The following is a 20,972-nucleotide window of genomic DNA, read 5'->3' on the forward strand; positions in this document are numbered from 1 at the left end:
AGAAACACAACATAATATCAGAATAAAACAAATTATGACAGATAGGGGATGTGAATTCATGTCTAAAGAATTCTCCCAATGGTTAAAGGATAGAGGGATGCTACATTTCACGTCCAATCCATTTTCTGCCTTTCAAAATGGGATTGCAGAGAGAAAGAACTCCACACTACAAACCATGATTAGATGCACATTAGAGGATGCTGGTTTAGGCAAACAATTTTGGTCAGAAGCCTTACATTATTCAAATTACACTCAAAATAGAACATGGTCCAGTATTGTGAATAAGACACCATATGAGGTGATGTACAATAGAAAACCTAAATTAGCACACATGCACATATTTGGAGTTACTGCAGACGTGCACATACCTAAACAATTGAGGAGAAAGGGAGAAAACGTATCCAGGAGATTAAGATTCATGGGATACGAAACTGGAACCAAAGGGTACAGATTCATCGATAATAATAACAAATTTATAGTATCCAGAACAGCTGTGTTTCATGAGCAGGCCAATTGGTCTAAGTTGCACCTTAATGAAATTTTTCCTAATAAAAGCAAAGATAATATATCTTGCGAGGAAGGAACAACAGAAAATCAAAATATTAACAAAAGTAAGAACAAAACCAAAACTTGGACAAATAGTCAGCATAAAATAAAGACAGACACATTAACAAAAAAGGAAGCCAGATATTTGCATGACAACCATAGCAAACCTGAAAGAAATATTAGAAATAATAGAAACCAAATACCAAATAAATACAAAGATTATATTATGCATATGGATGGAGAACAAATAACACCTAATACATATGAGGAAGTATTGAAACTTCCCCGTGAAGAAAGAGAAAAATGGGAACTAGCTATGGAAAAAGAAATGAAAAGTTTACAAGGATTAAATGTATTCACACCTGCGATCGCACCTAAGGATAAAACAATTATAGGTACTAGGTGGATTTATAAAATTAAGAATTTAGAAGGAGGTAATACCTTATACAAGGCCAGACTAGTTGCACAAGGTTATGCACAAAAATATCCAGAAGACTATACTGACACATATTCACCCACAGTGAGAACAGAGAGTGTCAAAACAGCTCTTGTAGTAGCATCTGCACTCAATCTAGACGTGTTTCAATATGACATACAGACTGCATACTTACATGCAAAATTAGATAAGGAAATATATGTAAGAGCACCACACAGTCAATACACTAATAAGAACGAAATTTGGTTACTAAATAAGAGTCTGTACGGATTGAAGCAATCTGGCAAAAGATGGTACGATTGCTTGGTAAAAGTACTAAAGACCATGGATTTCAACGCCACCACTGCTGATAACTGTTTCTTTGTAAAAAGGAGTAATGATCATATTGAATTTGTATTAATTTATGTGGATGATATTTTATATATTGGAAAGCATAAAGAGAGCAGGGAAATCTTTGTAAATAAGTTAAACGAACACTTCTCATTGAAATCACTAGGTAGAGTGAATAAATACCTTGGTGTACAAATTAACAAAACAAAAAGGGGATTTAAACTTACTCAAAAAGATAAAATCATTGAACTCCTAAACAAATGTAACTTAAATAATGCCAAAACATGTGACACACCTATGCAAACTGATTTTCTTAGAAACAATGATGAATCTTCCCCTGAGTTTAAAGACAACACATTTTACAGATCAGTTATAGGTTCACTCCTTTATATATCTAATTGGACTAGGCCAGATATTGCATTACCTCTCAATTTATTGTCAAGATATGTTAGCAAACCAACCTTGTATCATTGGGAAGCTGTCAAAAGAATTTTAAGATATCTGAAAAGTACATTAGATTTTTGTTTAATATTGGAACCCAATAATGACAAAGAACCAAAAATTACTTGTTATGCTGACGCAGATTGGGCTGGTGATACATCATGCAGAAAGAGTACCTCTGGTTATGTTTTTCTATTGAACGATTGTCCAGTTTACTGGTATACTGGTAAACAAGAACTGGTAGCCACCTCTACCACAGAAGCAGAATATGTTTGCTTGTCTAAAGCTGCAAATAACCTTGTATGGTTCAATGATTTGATCACAGATGTTTGGAAGAAACCTACTTTACCATTTATTATGCATGAAGATAATAAAGCGGCCATTGAAATTTCTAGATCCGATGCAATTGGACAAAGGTCCAGGCATATTGATATAAAATTTAAGCACGTGAGACAACTATCTCAAGACGGATTCATCAAAGCAATACATTGTGATACTTCTGAACAATTAGCTGACATATTAACAAAACCCTTACCTTCTAAACAACACAAATATTTAACCTCTAAATTATATGTATTATATTGTCCTGAATCTGAATGTAACTGGTGTTGTATAACGAACCGGCATTTAGAGGGGGATTTGTCAGATGTAAATGCCTTATTCTCTAATGTGTAAATAATGTATATATGGAACATCAGGGGTTAACTTATTACTTGAGCTTTAATGTATTCATATTTTACCACTCCCATTCCTGGCTCCGCCCCTTGTATATAAAAGGAGCCATCCTCCCCATTTTCCTTGCTTCTATCTTGAATATTCAGCGAATATAGAATGCCTATTATGATTAAAGAGAATTATATTTAAACCTATAACTTCTATTATCTTTATTGAGTCTGATCCTGAAAATATTGCAACATGGAAGTAACCATTTAACACATGCACACCAGTGGTGGGTTGCCCCCGGTTCGGACCGGTTCACAAGAACAGGTAGTAAAACCGGTGGGAGGCCCTGCCCACCGCCCCGGATGTCATCATTGGCGATCTGCATATGCACAGAAGCTTCTGTGCATGTGCAGAATCAAGACGCACACGTGAGCGAAGCCAGCGCACATGCGTGATCCCGTTGCGAACCGGTAGTAAAGGTAAGTAGAACCCACCCCTGATGCACACAGACATACAATGATACGAAAAGGATGATGAGACCCTAGAAAAGGTGCAGAGAACAACAACAAAGAGTTTTTCAAAAATAGCCTGGACAACCTTTTGACCATGATGGCATAAAGTCTCCTGTCTTAAGAGTTAGCCATTGCAGGCTAATTCTGCCCACTGCCAGCAGTTTGATCCTGATGGGGCTCAAAGTTGACTCAGCCTTCCATCCTTCCAAAGTTGGTAAAATGAGGACTTAGATAGTTGCGGACAATAGGCTGACTCTGCAAACCGGTTAGAGAGGGCATAATTAAGTACTATGAAGCAGCATATAAATCTAAGTGCTATTGCTAATTCAATAAAGATAAGTCGTGTCCGACTCTAGGACGCGGTGCTCATCTCCAATTTCTTGGCCAAGGGAGGCAGCACTGTCCGAAGACAATTTCCATAGTCATGTGGCCAGCATGGTCACCTAGGTGGCTCAGTGACTAAGACACTGAGCTTATCGATCAAAAAGGTCGGCAGTTCAAATCCCTACTACAGGTCTCCTGCGTGACCTCCTGCGTGGACTAGATGACCTCCAAAGTCCCTTCCAACTCGGTTACTGTTAAATATGTCAAAGGCACATGAAGTGCTATTACTTTCCCACTGAGGTGGTACCTATTTATCTATTTGCATTTGCAAACTTTCAAACTGCTAGGTGGGCGGGAGCTGGAGCAAGGAATGGGAGGCCACCCTGTTGCGAAGAGCTCGGGTCTCAAACCCAGACTGTCAGTTTTCCAGTTGACAAGCTCGGTGTCTTTAACTAATGAGCCACTGTGCTCCCTACCAATTAAATACCCAAACATTTATAAATATAAAAGCAGACGTTGTAATACGTGTGTTGGATTTTCGAGATGACCAAAGGATGAATATGTTTTTTATTACAGACTGTAAAACAACTTCATTAAAACATCACCAACCAGGAATTATTTGGGTTTGTGGATTGGATGGGACCCCATGTTTTCCTGTTTACTCAGCTTACTGACTTCAAGGAAGAGGGGGGGCGGAAATAAGAATTACAGTGACATACACTGCAGCACGAAGAGGAGCTGAAATAAAGATTCTACCCGCAGGCTTCTTCGAGGCTTAAAAGGAAGCGAAGGTGCCCAAAGGTATATTTTTCCTTCCAATCAAGGTAGATGTTTTCTTTAGAAAAAGTAAGCAACCGATGGAAAGATTTAATGTTTTTAACCTATTTCAAAGCTCGATCAAAAACGCCTTTTTGCCTTGCACTTTAATTTCGAATGCTGTTTTTCTAACTATCAGTCTGGACTTCTGACAAGAGCGTTCCTAAAGGGGTCTCAGGGGGAAGAGGAGGAGGAGGAAGAGAAGGGAGGGAAGAAGGGATGAAGAAGAAAATAATGACCGAACGAGACAGAGCCAGAGGTCGGGGGGGGGGGGGAAAAGTTCCATAACTTCTTTTGGCTTCTCTCCTGTCTACATATTATCCCCAAAGGAACGCAGCTCTGAAAAAGCAGATCTCCACCCCTGCATTTGGACATGCCTGGAGATTACATGACCCTTGAGAAAATGAAACGACAATTCCAAGGATTTGCAGGAAAAAAAAATAAAAAAAAGAAAAGAAAAGAAAAGAAACGGTCAAGAACAACAGGCCTCTTTCTTATTTTATAAGAAAATAAAACTTCCACAAATGCTTTCAGCTCCTCTTGAGCCAAAGAACCTGGAGGCAATTCTTTTATTGGGAATCTCACGTCTTAAAGGAGAGGATTGGAAATGGACGACGAAGAAGGGAGTCAACCAGCAGAGAATGCTGAGGTTTTGCTACCAAAGGTCACTCAACCAACTTTGTGTGCGCTAAACTTTGAAAACGGGAGAGTTTCTTTCTGAATGACTATTATTTCAACCTAGAAATAATTTTCTGGCAGGGAGAACGATCAACCCAGGGAACAGAAGTTGCCTTCGGAAGTTGTGGGAGCTTCATCACTGGAGGCTTTCAAGAAGAGACTGGACAGCCCTCTGTCAGAAATGGTGTAGGGTCTCCTGCTTGGGCGGAGGGTTGGACTAGATGATTTACAAGGTCTCTTCCACCTCTGTTATTCTGTATGGTATGGTTCCTCGCAAAGGGCACCCAGTGAGGTTTCTCCAGTAGGAAATATTTAAATTACAAACTCTGTTCAAGAAGGAATAAAGTTCCAATTCTGATCTGGTGCTTGGATTTATAGATGGGATAAGATTGAAGTCTTCGACTTACGATTACAACTGAGCCCAAAATTTCCACTGCTAAGCAAGACAGCGGTAAGTTTTGCCCAATCTCAAGATCTTTCTCTTGTTAAGCAAATCACCGCAGTTATGACAAGTCCAGTGAATCTGACTTCCCCATTGATGTTGATGGACATTCTCAACCATCCAGGTCACGGCTGTCCCAAAGATGCTTTTTACAAAAGGCAAGTGGATTTCCTTGGTTTTTCCTTGAAACATTTTCAAGGAAGAAAAAAAAACCCAAGAAAGACAGTTGCCTTTTGAAAAAAAAAAGCACCTTTGGGATTGTCGGAAGGTTGCAAAATGACCCTGAGACAGGGAGTGCAACTCTTAAAAATGAACCACATGCCAATTGCCAGAATGTCGATCACGAGGATGCTACAGTGGTTGCAACAGGGGTGGGTTCTAAATTTTTTTACTACCGGTTCTGTGGGCGTGGCTTATTTTGTGGGTGTGGCTTGATGGTCATGTGACAATTCTTTAGGATTTAGCAGGGGTACTGGTCTATCAGGCTTTTAACTGCTTGCAGAGCTGTACCGGTCTACCCATTTATTTTTGCAGGCACTGATCTACTCATGTATTTTTGCAGGCACTGGTCTACCCATTTATTTTTGCAGGCACTGATCTACTCATGTATTTTTGCAGGCACTGATCTACTCATGTATTTTTGCAGGCATTGATCTACTCATGTATTTTTGCAGGCACTGGTCTACCCATTTATTTTTGCAGGCACTGGTTTACCCATTTATTTTTGCAGGCACTGATCTACTCATGTATTTTTGCAGGCACTGATCTACTCATGTATTTTTGCAGGCACTGATCTACCCATTTATTTTTGCAGGCATTGATCTACTCATGTATTTTTGCAGGCACTGGTCTACCCATTTATTTTTGCAGGCACTGATCTACTCATTTGTTTTCTTTTAACACTGATCAGCTGTAGGGCGGCCCTTTGAAGCCCCACGGCAAGAATTTAAACAGTTTTTTTTCCCTCTAGCCATCAGCTGGGACTCAGGAGGCAGCAATAAATTGCGGGTGGGGCCAAATAAAAGGTAAGAATAATGTGGAGGGGGGGACAGGGGGCGGGGGTGCAGCAGAACCGATTCGGTGACGTCATATCGTCACCACTACCGGCTCGGCAGAAGCAGGCCGAACCGGGAGGAACCCACCACTGGGTTGCAAGTGTGAAAAACGGTTATAAGTCACTTTTTTCAGTGCTGTTGTAACTTTGAATGGTCACTAAATGACTGTTTGTAAGTCAAGGACTATTTTGTATTCTCTTTGAATCGCTGTTTCATGCTTAACTTTTTTCTAGAGTCGGGTTATCTTGAGGTGCATAAAAAGCTGGGGGGGTTTCTTATATTAAAAAAAAAATGCACTAATACAGCCGGTCTTCGATTTATAACCAACATTGAGCCCAGAATTTAGGTTGCTAAGCGAGACATGTGTTAAGTGAGGTTTGCCCCATTTTACGGCTTTTCTTGCCGCATTTGTTTAAGGGAATCTCTGCGGTTGTTAAATTAGTAACACAGCTGTTTTAATGAACCTGGCCGTCAGGCCTGGAAGCCATCTTTTGCATTGGATCTTCAGGCTTGCCACATTTAATCCTGTGAGAAACTGGGAGGGGGGGATTGTATGGAGTATGGGTGATATATAGTCATAATAACATTCCTTTCTCTGAAAGTGAAGGACATCTTGCCCTGCACCTGGAGGAGTGTGACTGGGAGGCATCGCCAGTTGGGACAGTGGGAAATTGGGAGGAGGGATTGTGTGGAGCATGGGGGATATATAGTCATAATAACATTCCTTTCTCAGAGAGTCAAGGACATCTTGCCCTGCACTTGGGAGGCTGGAACTGGGAGGTATCTCCAGTTGGGACGGTTCTCTGATTGGACCATGTGATGGACATGTGGGTGTTGGGCAGGGACTTGGACTTCCCTTTGGGTGGGGAAAACCTGGAAGCTTTCAGATTCGGGTTTTCCCAAATGTGCCAATATGACATCTCTAATGGAACTTGGAGGAACTTACAGCCTTGGAGTTTTCTTTTGTTAGGGGTGTTACTTGGAACCCCGACATTGGCCTCCCCATGGACTTTGCTTGTCAGAAGGTGGCAAAAGGGGAACATGTGACCCCAGGACACTGTCATATTTATGACAACCGTTGTCCAGCATCTGAATTTAAATCACGCTTGACCATGGGGATGCCGCAATGGTCATAAGTATGGAAAATGGTCATAACTTCACTTTGTTCAGCGTCGTTGTAACTTAGAACAGTCACTAAACAAACGGTTGTAAGTCAAGGACTACCTGTAGTACCATAAAGATTTCTGGCCAGTAGAACTTGAAGTCCAAAACCAGCACCCTTAATTGCACCAATTGGGACTTAAGAGCTTCCGAGTGGACGGTGAATTGAAACCTGGAAAATCTGTGAGCGTTCCAGGCTGTGACAAGCGATATTAATGCCTCCCACTTTGACTCAATAAATCAAAACAGATTTAGAGGAACTATTAAGACTCATGTCAAGAATCCACACTTCACTTTAATAACTCCCTATTAACATATTTAACTGCTGGGCTGTATATTTTAAACATTTCTTACTATTGGGTATATGAGTAATTAGCAGCTTTTAAGAAATGCATTAATAATCAGAGAGACGTGGAGGGGAATACTGAATACAGAATAAGCTGAGTTGGAAGGGATCTGGGAGGTCTTCTAGTCCAACCTTCTGTTCAGGCAGGAAAGCCTATACCCGTGTTGGCGAACCTATGGAACGCGTGCCGGAAGTGGCATGCAGAACCATCCTGTGCAGGACGTGCGACCTCGCTGGCTCCTCTTCCACATTCCTGTGTGCACACACACGCCAGTCAGCTGACCTTTGTGCACGCGGGAGTGTTGAAACCCGGAAGAGCAGCGTTCCATCGTGCATGCGCGCGATGGCACCTGAACTTCCAGGTTTCTGTCACACACATGCGCGACAGCCAGCTGTTCGTCAGGCGTGCCTCTGCGCTGGAAACTGGAGGTTTGGGTGCACGATGGAATGCTGGTCTTCCAAGTTTCGGCGCCCCTGCATGCGTGAACTCCAGCAAGGCCGCGTGGTCCAGGCGGGATGGTTTTCCGTGCCATTGCTGGCACGCGGTGATGTGAAAGGTTAGCCATCACTGCCCTACACCACTTCAGACAAATGGTTGTTCAATCTCTTCTTAAAAACCTCCAATGTTGGAGTATCCACAACTTCTGGATACAACTTTTCCTACTGATTAATTAATCTAACTGTCAGGAAATTTCTCCTTAGTTCTAGGTTGCTTCTCTCCTTGATTAGTTTCCATCCTTTGCTTCTTGTCTTGCCTTCAGGTGCTTTGGAGAATAGGTCGACCCCCTCTTATTTCTTTTTTTTTAAAGGGGGGGGGATAGAATTGTTGAACAGAGTGGTGCTGAGCACTTAAATGCATTGTAGGTTTGGAGAAGAAACGAGCAGAGGGGTACGGAGAGGGTATTAAAAGAGCAACGATGTGCATAAACAAAGAACAAGAGAATTCCCATCTCTGAAAGGTTTAGAGCAGGGCTGTCCGACTCGATTTCATTGAGGGCTGCATTAGGGTTGTGTTTGATCTCGGGGGAGGGGGCCAGGGGGGCATGGCCAGCTTGACATCACTCATATCGGAGGCACCTGTGATGGCCAGTGGAAACGGGCTCCCGAACTCTGTTTTTGGCTGGGACGGCCTCCTGCAACCCTCTGCCAGCAAAAACGGAGCTCAGGGGGGCATGTGTGGTCCCCTCAAGCTCTGTTTTGCTGGCAGAGGCAGTGCAGGCCAGTCTTTTATTGTTTCCAAGGTGGCCCGGTGGGCCAGATCTAAGCACCCCATGGCCCAGGTTCGGACCGCGGGCCTTGAGTTTGACAGCCCTGGTTTAGAGGGTGCTCAAACTACAACCCCATGGAGACATGGATGTGTCTCCAAAGGTCCTGTGGGATAATCAGGACTAACCAGACCCTGCTTAGCTTCTCAGCTAGGCAAAGTCCTCTCAATGCTGCCATCTAGCTAGGTTGCCGTCCAAGAGCTGTTCCCGCAGTTGCTGCCGAATTTGTAACTTTTAATATAACCGAAGGGGGGAAATTAATAAATGTGTGGTTCTAATCATATTCTTTCAGTGTTAAGCAATTTCATTTCGTTTTAATTAAGCTTACATTTCAGTTCAATCAAATTCCAGGGTTTTTTTGTCCTGATTTTGCCCGCTTTAGGGAAATGCATCTTCGGAAGGCCAAGGGTGGAATCTTAATCCAAAATCATTTGAAGGTTGTGGGTGGATAGGTGAGCCTGGGAAGCCAGAATGGGGATATGATCAGTTGTGGGATTCAGCCGGTTCTGTCCGGTTCGGGCAAACCGGTAGTGCCAACTGCGGTAGGCCCCACCCACTCACCCGGACATAATGCTGTCCTATCTAGCCATGTTTTGGAGGCTGTGTGCATGCGTGGGAGGCATGCGCACGAGCAAAGAGCATGCAAGGAAGGCCAAGTATGCATGGAAGATGGAGGCATGCGCACTCACATTTGCGAACTGGTAGGGAAGGGAAGAGAAGTGAATCCCACCTCTGGACATGACGTTGGACAATAGGAATAATGGAAGACCTAGCTGGCATGGGAAACACTGATGGGGGTCTTTACAAGTCTTTAGAGTAGGGTTTGTTTTTTTTTTCAAATCTGGATCTATGGAAACCAGAACTGAAATTTATATGCCAATTTATACCAAGCTCCAGTTGAATAATTATTTCAACTTCTCGCATGCTAGCTTAACACCGGGATGAAATATTACTGGGAAACTTCTTAAATCATCTACCATTGACACTGTAAGATCTCCCCCATGACCAGGAACCCTCAGGGCAAGAAGAGAAATTCCAAGGTAGACTCTATGTCTGTGAGAATCCAGCCAACGGTGGCTTATCCAATAAGCCAGGATTAATTCAACCACAGTTTAGTTCAAAACACGTGAGCCCAGTCTTCAAAAACATGCCGCCTGCGACTCTGAGAAGTCTTAAAGGCAGTGGGAGGGAAAAAGACGTGGGAGGGTTGCTTTCAAATACGAATCACATTCTGTGTTTCCTACCTGTAATAGCATTTTTGCTAATCCTCCTCTCCAGTAAGGTGGGGGTTGGAAAAGAGTGGAAGACCTCACCATGGGGAACAGGAACTGCACCTATAAGAGACAGGAGGCAGAGAAACTCAACTCCTCCCCACGTGGCAAGGAGTCTTCGTGGATGAATTCAAAACAAAGTCCTGCCATGTGCAGAGAAGGAAGGATGGATGTCACGGGGTTAGGAGGAGGTCTAGGAAAAATAGCATCACGTATTCCTTTGCCCTCTGCCTTCATCCATCCTGGCCATGGAAAGGAAAGCCCATGCCCTCACCATTCAGAGGGAGGGAGGGAGGGAGGGAGGGAGGAAAATGGATAGAGAAATGGAAGGAAGGGAGACAAGAGAGATGGATGGAAGGAAGTGAATAGAGGGAAGGAGGAAGGAAGGAAGGAAGGAATGGAGAAGGAGGGGATAGAGAGATGGAAGGAAGGTAGAGAGATGGAGGGAGGGAGGAGATAGAGAGATTGGAGAAAAGTGGGTAGAGGTAGGGAGGGAGGGAGGGAGGGAGGGAGGGAGGGAGGAAGGAAGGAAGGAAGGAAGGAAGGAAGGAAGGAAGGAAGGAAGGAAGGAAGGAAGGAAGGAAGATGAGAAAAGAATCGATGGATGAAGGAAAGTGGATAGAGGTAGGTAAGCAGGTAGTAAGGGAGGGAGGGAGGTGGAGAGAAGGAGGGGATAGAGAGATGGAAGGAAGGTAGAGAGATGGAGGGAGGAGAAAGAGAGTGAATAGAGGTAGGGAGGTAGAGAGATAGGGAGGAAGGAAGGAAGGAGAGAAAGAAGGGAGGGAGGGAGGGAGGGAGGGAGGGAGGAAGGGAGGAAGGAAGGAAGGAAGGAAGGAAGGAAGGAAGGAAGGAAGGAAGGAAGGAAGGAAGGAAGGAAGGAAGGAAGGAAGGAAGATCACATTTCCACTGGATCTTTCAAAGTGTTTCAAAATGTTGACCCCTTTCCAACAACGAGCTCCGCATTTCCAGTGCTATAATGTCGATTTAGATAACCACGAGTTCTGTTTACCCCGATCCTTTGATAAACCTTTATGCCATGAAATTGGAAGGCAATGACCCCAACCAAAATCCCTAACAACAAGGCTATCTTTGTGTACGATCCAAGCAAATGCTCTTTGCTGGAATGGGGGGGGGGGACAGGGGGGACAACAAGAAGAACTGAAAGACCGTCCTTGTTCTAAATCGGGAGTAACATTATACGTCTAAACTTGCAACTTAACGGGTTCGGTGGCAATCGAATAAAATCTGCTGCAAAAGACCCTTCGTAATGGGCAGCCTTGTAGCTTCATAGGCCAGTTTAGAGGCTCCCTGAGGCTCGCAGTTCAATTTCCGTTGACCTTTAATTAAAGACAATACACTAAATTGACACCAAGAGATTTAAAACTACAATATAAATTTGGCTCCATAACTAGCATCCAAATAATTTTTTTGTTTTTTTTGGTTTGCTGCTTCCTCTTGCTTAAATGTAACGATTTAATAAAAATTTTTTAAAAAGCTTGTTAACGACATGATAAATCTTGACTCTCCATCCTTAAAAGAGGCTGAGTTTTTTTAAAAAAGGCTTCGCTAGAGTTTTGCACCGCTGTAAGAAAATAACCGAGAATAGCACTACGGCTATCAAGAATGTTTCTCCTTTGTCTCTGTCCTACTAGGGCAGTGATGACTAACTTTTTTTCATCTCATGCCAAAAGCGGGGGGAGTGCGGAGGGCTCGTGCGTGCGCATGCCCACACCCATAATTCTATGCACCCCGCCCCCCCCATGTATGCGACCCCTCACATTCCCCCTGCTTCTGGCACGCGATGGCCCGGTGGGCCTGGTGGGCCCATTTTTTCACTCTCCCCAGGCTCCAGAGCCTTTCTAGGAGCCTGGGGAGGGTGGAAACAGCCTTCCCCGCCCCCACTCCTGGTCCCACTGGAAGTCACCAAATGGGCCATTTCCTAAAAAGGCTCTGGAGCCTGGAAAGAGTGAAAAACGGGCCTTCCCCACCCCGCTGGAGGCCCTCCGTAGGTCAGAAACAGCCTGTTTCCTGACTTCCAGTGGGCCCAGAAGGCCTGAAAATCAGTTGGCTGGCGCACGCATGCCCACCGGACCTGAGCTCACGTGCCCACCAATATGGCTCCACTTGCCACCTGTGGCACGCATGCCATATGTTTGCCATCACGGTACTATGGAGTTCAAACAAGAAGTACCAGTCGTGAGGAGTAGAATGCACCTTGTAGGAGATGACCTGAGGGATGGATCAAACATGTCATAAGTCTGGAGTCTCTTCACACCCACAAAAGAGCTATACTTCCCCCCCCTCCCCAGTCTGGCCTTTACAGTCCAAGAAACTTGGGGGGGGGGTTCTTTCTGAGATGTTTGCGACACTCGTATTGCTTCTGCAGGCTAAATTGTCTCTTCTTTGACCATTATCTAGTCTGAGGGCCCCTTAGTGCTCTCTGAGCTTGGTTGTAACAGGGTAATGTTACGTAGTTTGGGTAATGAAACATCTGCAAGAAAGCAGCCAAGCTCAGAGGGCACCAAGGACTCCTCATTTCAATCCTGAGCTACAAATATTCTCCTATATCCATGATGGCAAATCTATGGCACAAGTGCCAGAGGTGGTACACAGAGCCCTCTCTGTGGGCACATGCACTGTTCCCAGCTGCTCTTATGATGTCCGGTGCACATGGTCTTCACAGGCACTGGAGTGCTGGAAAACGGCCTGAAAATGGCCCGAAAAACAGCTAAAACCAGCCAAAAAACAGGCATGCGGGCGCTGGCCAGCTGATCTTTGGGTTTTCAGTGCTCTGGTGCATGCAAAAACCAGCTGGCCAGCACACATGTGCATGCCAGAAACCCAAAGAGTAGCTAGCCAGCATGCTCAAATGCATGTGCGTTCTGGTTTGGGCACTCGGTGCCAAAAAGGTTCGCCATCACTGTCCTATATCATTACCAAATCTGCAGTTCCTCCTACTTCTCCTGTCTTTCAAGGAAGGACGTTCTCTCAGTTTATTACAGTAAGGTGGTATGACTCATTTTTACAGGGTGATATTGATCTGCTCATACCTCAAATGCAAACGACTAATTTCTCTTTCTTCCCCTGTTTTGACCAGAGATCTATGGTGGTACATTGAATAGTCATTTCTCTCTATATATCTCACTAGAGAAGAATTGTGCTAACAAAAACAAACCAGCTTCAGCAGCCCAGGGGATATGTGATGGTGACGTATGCCTGGGACTGATCTCAAATGATCATCATCACAGTAAATTGTGGTTATTTTAAACATGGCTTGATGGACCAGGCCTGATGGTTCGGCCCACTGGTAACAAAAATCCTAAGCCATGGTTTATAAGGAGAAAGACTGGACCCTCCACACAACGTGTTCCACTAAAAGCAGAGGAAAAACACATTGTGGTATTACTCAATATCAGGGGTGTCAAACTTGATTTCATTCGCGGCCACATCAGGGTTGTGTTTGACCTTGGGGGTTAATGGGGGGGCATGACCAGGGTGGGCATGGCCAGCTTGACATCACTCATGTCAAGGGGGCACCTGTGGTGGCCTGAGCGCTCTGCCAGCGAAAACGAGTTTCTGACCTCCGTTTCGGCTGCGACGGCCTCCTGCAACCCTCTGCCAGCAAAAACGGAGCTCGGGAGGACCTTCCCGAGCTTCATTTTCACTGGCAGAGGCACTGCAGGCCAGTCCTTCGCTGTTTCCAGGGTGGCCCCATGGGTCAGATCCAGTGGTGGGTTTCAAAATTTTTTACTACCGATTTGGTGGGCGCGACATGGCTTGCTGGGCGTGGCATGGTGGGCGTGGCAGAGGAACGATACTGTAAAATCTCCATTCCCACCCCACTCCAGGGGAAGATTACTGCAAAATCCCCATTTCCTCCTGATCAGCTGGGACTTGGGAGGCAGAGAATAGATGGGGGCGGGGCCAGTCAGTGGTGGTATTTACCGGTTCTCCGAACTACTCAAAATTTCCGGTACAGGTTCTCCAGAACTGGTCAGAACCTGCTGAAACCCAACCTCTGGTCAGATCTAAGCACCCTGCAGGCCGGATGAGGGCCGCGGGCCTCAAGTTTGACACCCCTGCTCAATATGGAGATCCAGCTACTGATTTCATAAATTTGCTTTAATTTAGCAGAAGCTGAAGTTCTCCTCAAGGTTTCCTGATGTTGCTTGGGTGGAAAACAAGGGAATGTATGTCCCGGGCAAAAACTGCCTACCTGAAAAAACTCAGCACATCAAGGACACAAGGGTTCTTCCCTTCAGGACAAGCCTTTTGTTATGTTTGTGTAATCTCAGATTGATTTACATAGGAAAACGCTGAAGCACGCGTTCTTCTCTGCTATATTGTGAAGTGCTATAATCCTGGGAGGGTTTGGACCATATGGCTATGAAAAACCAAAGTCAGACACCCAGTGGCTTTTCCTTGGTGTTTTTCACAGTTGATGAAGAGAAAGCACTCTTGGAAATTAAAAAGTTATATACTGGTCTTCCTTTCCAAATATGGTGTACAGGTAGTCCTTGACTTACGACTGGTCATTTAGTAACCGTTCAAAATTATGATGGACCCCACCCCCCCCTCGAAAAGCTACTTAGGACATGGTTTTGAAGTTCCAACATCAGACACAACACAAATGAAGGTGAGTATACGTGTCCCAGGATATATGTGTCCCCCTAACTATGCCGGACAGACGGGGAGGAAACTAACCACCAGACTGCAAGAACACAAGCGAGCGGTCAGATGAGGAGACCCAAACTCATTGGTAGCCTCACACTGCAGTGAACAAGGACACACATTCAATTTTTCAACTACTAAGATTGTTGGACGAGCGGGTACCAAAACAGCCAAGGACATGATTGAAGCCTGGAAAACAGGCCCTTTGTCAGTCAACAGAAGTGCTGATTTACCACCAGCCTATCAAATACCATGTTTCTCCCAAAATAAGACCGGGTTTTATATTAATTTTTGCTCCAAAAGATGCATTATGGCTACTTTTCCAATTAGGTCTTATTTTGGGGAAAATACTGTACTAAATGCCTCCATCTGCTGACGATCTTAACTGGGGTTTATTTTGGGGGTAAGGCTTATATTACAAGCATCCTGAAAAATCATGCTAGGGTTTATTTTCCGGTTGGGTTTTATTTTCGGGGAAACAGGGTACTTAGAAGGTGAGGACTTGGCAGCACAAGCAAACCACAGCTAATGACTTGAAAGCCAGCCATCAACACACCCCAATCAACATCTAAAAAAGTCACATACAACAGGCACCAGATAAATACCGCACACAGAATAGCCCAAAACTCAATCTGCTAGAGAGACGTTCCCTGAAGATGGACTCCAGCATGAGTCCAAAAGTTTGGAAGACAAAATCTCTGGTCCTAGTCACCGACCCAGATTGTATTCTGCCATAACACAAATGTATCTACAATCAATAAGGGAGAATATTTGTAGGTCCTTGGTGCTCACTGAGCTTGGTTGTTTCCTTGCAAACATTTCATTACCTAAATTAGGTAAAATCATCAGTTCTAGTACGTAACATCATCACTAGGTAACACCATCACTAGCATAACTGATGATGTTACCTAGTTTGGGTAATGAAATGCCTACCAGTGTTTTCCCGAAAATAAGACCCTGTCTTATTTGTTTGTTTGTTTGTTTGTTTGTTTGTTTGTTCAACTTGTATGCCGCCTTTCTCCGAAAACTCAAGGCGGCTTACAATGCATTTAAAAACCATATATAAATTTTCTTATATTTTTTTGAACCCCGAGACAAGCACTTGGCCTTATTTTCGGGGAGGTTTTATTATTTTGGGGCGCGTGGAGCAAGATGGGGATCCTCTTGCTGTCTTACCTGATTTCCAGCTCTGCATTTAAATATTTTCGGGGATGGCTTATTTTCGGTGGGGAGGCTTATTTTAGCACATCTGCTCAAAAGCCCAATTATTATCAGGGGATGTCTTATTTTCGGGGAAACAGAGTACAAAAAAAGAACCAAGCTCAGAGAGCACCAAGCACTCACAATTACATGACCTCGTTTTGAGAGCTTAACAACTGGCCTGCATGTATGACCATTTGCAGTGCCCTATGGTCATGTGACTGGAATTTACAGCAGTTTTGGCATTTACTTCCAATGTCCTGCCCATAGCTAACAATGGCTTCACTTAATGACTGCAATGTTCATTTAACGACTGTGGGTTGTTGTTTTTTCACTTAACAACCATCACAGAAAAGATGATCAAAACAAGTCTGGTCATGTGATCAAATTCAACCAATCATAACTTCCATCTGTCATTTCCAGGCTCAATTCATATAAGTCTCAACTACCTAATTAAAAAGGTCCAAGATAGCAGATTCAAAAAAAAAATTCACACCGCTTTTATAATGAAAGCTTCCCTTACACACATGCCTACATAGTGTGCAAACTTTAAGGCGAGAGTGTGCCTCATTAATTAGCAGATGTTGATGGGTAATCCAACCTCACGCTAACTCCAGGCTAGTCACAGCTCAACGCTCGCACACCCGATTTCAGAAAAGGTGTTTGATTCCATCACTTCCTTTTCCTACCTTCGTATGCAAATTCCAAACCACTTGGAAATGTTTAAAGACGGCTAATCACAGCCACCTATGAACACTGATTTAGAGGGCTGAGAGGAATTTTTAACCTGGTTAAAAAGGCGCAAAAACAACAGGACGCTGAGACGACAGCCAATTACGAATGTTATCAGGCGACATGGAAATGTTGACACAATCGCCACAAAAGATGGATTCTTTCCTTATTCAATTACTAAATGTAAGAAGGGTGAGGGTAATTTTTTTTTTAAAAAAAAGTGACTGAATATATTAAGGAAAATTATGTTTTACTCCCAGGGACGTCAGGGAACAAAGCATTGTAGCATTTGATCCAATGCTCTCCGATTGAAAGGATAAAAACCAGGGGTGAAATGCTCCCGGTTCGGACCGAATCGCCTGATCCGGTAGCGATGGCGGCAGGTGGTTCGGAGAACTGTTAGCCAAAATCCCGGCTGCCCCCCACCCCCGATGCCCAGCTGAGCTATGTGATCATCAGAGGCTTTTTTAAAATTATTTTTAAAACCATTTTTTTCTACAACATCTTCGGCCGAAAAAATGCTTCTAAAAGTTTTTTTAAAAAAGCCTCTGATGATCGCACGGCTCAGCTGGGATCGTCAGAGGCTTTTAAAAGCATTTTTTTAAAAGCATTCTCCGGCCAAAGAGGTTGTAGAAAAAATTGTTTTAAAAGTTAAAAAAAAAAAAAAGTTGGCCACGCCCACTCAGTCACAGTACCCCTCCAGCAAGCCACGCCCACAGAACTGGTAGTAACAAATTTTACATTTCAGCACTGATGAAAACACATACACAGAGGGAGCAAAGAAAGGGGCACCAATATTTTACAAAATCAACTTTGTTTCCAGAAGGGGCTGCACTAAAAAAAAAAAGGAATATAAAGCCTGTAAACCCCTGTTCCTAAATAATACAGACTATGTTCCTTTATTGATTTGTATCCCAACTGTATTGTTTTTTTTAAATAAATAACTCAAGGTGGTAAACATATCCAAAACAACATCCTCCTTCCAGTTTCCCTACAACAAGAACCCAGTGAGGTGGATTGGGCTGAGAGAAAGTGACTGGACCTAGTCACCCAGCCATCTTTCAATGCTAAGATGGAACTAGAACTCCCAGTCTCTTGGTGACTGGCCTGAAGTCACCCAGATGACTTTCATGGTTGAGGTGGGACTAGAACTCCCAGCCCGAAATCACCCAGCCAGCTTTCATGGTTAAGGTCGGGTTTGAACTCAGTTTTCTTGTGATTGGCCCTAAGTCATCCAGTTGGCTTTCATGGCTAAGGCGGGACTAGAACTCCCAATCTCCTGGTGATTGAGCCTAAGTTAGTTAGTCAGCTTTCATGGCTAAGGCGGGACTAGAACTCCCAGTCTCCTGATGATTGATCCTAAGTTAGCTAGTCAGCTTTCATGGCTAAGGCAGGACTAGAACTCCCAGGCTCCTGGTGATTGGCTCAAGTCACTCAGCTGGCTTTCATGCTTAAGGTGGAACTAAAATCAAGAACTTTGTTTTTTAAGTGCCTTCATCCTAAACTATAGTTTTGGTTTTTTTTCCCTCAAGTAGGTAATAGAAAGAAATACATATGATTTCTTCTTACAGAAGTGTAATCATGGATAAATAACAGCTTTCAGGAATGATATCTCTTCACTCAAAAAAATATTAACCCCATGTTCTCAACCAGTATCCTTTTAAAAGGAAGGGAGGGATGAAAAGGAGGTGAACAGATGGTGAATCTCCTGAAATACTTGAGATCTCATTTAATGCTAGCTCTCCTCTCAAGCTTGTCCACAAAAAGCCAAATCAGAAATGTGTTTCTTGTTTCCTCAGCCGCTGCAATTTCTCAGTGCGAAAGAATTCCCACCTAAAAATCCAGCATTGGATAATGAATACATCAAGAAACAAGCAGATGAAACCTATTTATTATTCACAGCCAATTAGCGTGTCTGCTTATTCAAAATATATACAGATTTCAAAATAGGAAACACGGTTTCAGTCAATTCTTCCCATAGATTTTTCCTTTGATAATTTCCATTATCTCAGGGTTTGTTAGTTTTTTTTTTAAATCAATCCACCCCAAAATCCCAGTCAAATTTACTGCCAGGATGCAAAGAATTGTGTTAAGAGTGAAGAATAGGATGTTTTCAGTGGGTGTGTCAATTTGTAATATTTGTCAATATCAGCGTAGGCCTTCCACCTTCTGTAGCTAACAGAAGGTGCATTTGTCTGTCGATAGATAGATAGATAGATAGATAGATAGATAGATAGATAGATAGATAGATAGATAGATAGATAGATGAGGGATAGAGGATGGATAGATATAGATAGATAGATAGATAGATAGATAGATAGATAGATAGATAGATAGATAGATGATGGATAGACGAGAGAGAGAGATCTGTCTCTGTCTATCTATCTATCTATCTATCTATCTATCTATCTATCTATCTATCAATCGATCTATCTATTGATCTATCTATTTCTCTCTCCCCATCTATTTACCTACCTACCTATTGCCTGCCTGCCTGCCTACCTACCTATTGTCTGTCTGTCTATCCTATCTAACTGCCCACTCACTCTCAGTGACACTTGGTGACTTACAAAAATAAAAAAAAACCTCAATATACAAATAACAAAAACAATAACCCATCAGCCCCCCCTCCCCCCCTCCGATGACAGCAATCCGTCAAACAAGCCACTCAATGGGCCCCATCCCACTCTGGGTTCCCCAAGCCCGTTGGCCAAACCAGGTCTTCAGGATCTTGAGAATGAGTGTCAAAGTGGGGACAGTAGTTTAATCTCTATGAGGAGGATGTTCCAAAGGGAGGGAGCCACCATGAAGAAGGTCCTTCTTCCGGGTCCTGTCAGATGGACCGCCTTAGGAGACAGGACCTGCCACATTCCCTGGTTTACTGTTCTGGTGGGTTGCGTGATGTAATCAGGAAGAGATGGTCCTTCAGATAACTTGTCTCACTGAACTGAGCTGCACAGGGAAACAAATTGGCAGCCAATGCAGCTCCCGCAAGAGGGGTGCACACATGGTTTTGCGCAAAAACATGCAGATCACTGCATTATCAACAGGGGGTTTGCAGGGGTTTGGGAGAACCTCTAGCTAAGATTCTGTGCAGTTCGGAGAACCCCCAAATCCCATTCCTGGCTGGCCCTGCCCACCCTGTCCCTCCCCTCCCCAGCCAGTAGTCCCCATGGGGCCCGTTTTGGATGCAGGAAAGTGCAGGGCACGCGTGGAGGCTCGGGGAGAACGAAAAACAGGCCTACCAGAAGTTCAGGAAGGCTGGAAAGAAGCCCATTTCCGGCCTCCAGAGGGCCTCCAGAGCCTGGGGAGGCTGTTTTTTGCCCTCCTGGAGGCTGGAGGAAAGTCTCCGGAGCCCGGGAAGGGCAAAAATGCCCCACCCCCTGCTGTGGTGCAGGCGGCCAACTAGGCCACGCCCACCATGGCCACGCTCACCAGCAACTGAGCAGAGAACCCCTTGCTAAAATTTTTGAAGCCCACCCCTGATTATGAACCAATTGGAACTCCTAGATGCTTTTCAAGGGTAGCCCCCATGTAGAGCATTTAAGGGTACCAAGAAAGTTTACGGAAGTAGGAAGATCATAGGGTTCCTCTCAAGTTCAAATATTTGCTATGGGTCCTGTAATATTTTAGATGTATTGAGACTGCAATTCCCAAAATTGCTAGCTATCATGGGTCTTCAATTTATTTTGCAAAAGATCTGTCCAACACCAATTTGAAGAAAGGACCAGCATGTAAGGATAACAACTAGGAAATAAGACAGCAATCTCCTTGAATGCTATTAGATCCTGGATTCCAGCCAAGATATTTAAATTTTATATTTCCTTCACAATTAACTTAGCTCTTTCCCAGCTTGGGACTTTCTAGTAGATTGGGATTCTAACTCCTAACAGTTCTAAAAGTCCTCATGGGATGATGGGTGCTGTAGTCTCATAGATTCTAGAGAGCATCAAAAGGCTATTCGACTGTGCTCAACGCAAAGTCCTCAGAACTGTCCAATTCAAAGGAACAACAATGTGAAACATGATTTAATTAAAGAATACTGGATAGAGATTTAGAGTCTGTAATGTATCCATAATTAAT

The 20,972-nt window shown here is 43.8% G+C and overlaps 1 protein-coding gene across 2 annotated transcripts in view; it reads right to left on the minus strand.

Annotated features, from left to right (window-relative positions):
- ZNF423 (zinc finger protein 423) overlaps nucleotides 1-20,972 on the minus strand; it is a 156,784-nt gene that overhangs the window by 119,046 nt on the left and 16,766 nt on the right. Inside the window, exon 3 of one of the 2 annotated variants that reach the window (XM_070952994.1) lies at nucleotides 10,260-10,349. The exons of the other annotated variant lie outside the window; for it this stretch is intronic. Within the exon in view, the coding sequence (XP_070809095.1) occupies nucleotides 10,260-10,349 (90 nt within the window). The remainder of the gene's footprint in view (nucleotides 1-10,259; nucleotides 10,350-20,972) is intronic. 2 annotated transcript variants of the gene reach the window in all.

This window comes from Pituophis catenifer, unplaced genomic scaffold, assembly GCF_029215685.1.
Source record: "Pituophis catenifer annectens isolate HBS135680 unplaced genomic scaffold, rPitCat1.0.hap2 SCAF_13, whole genome shotgun sequence".
Lineage (NCBI taxonomy): Eukaryota > Metazoa > Chordata > Lepidosauria > Squamata > Colubridae > Pituophis > Pituophis catenifer.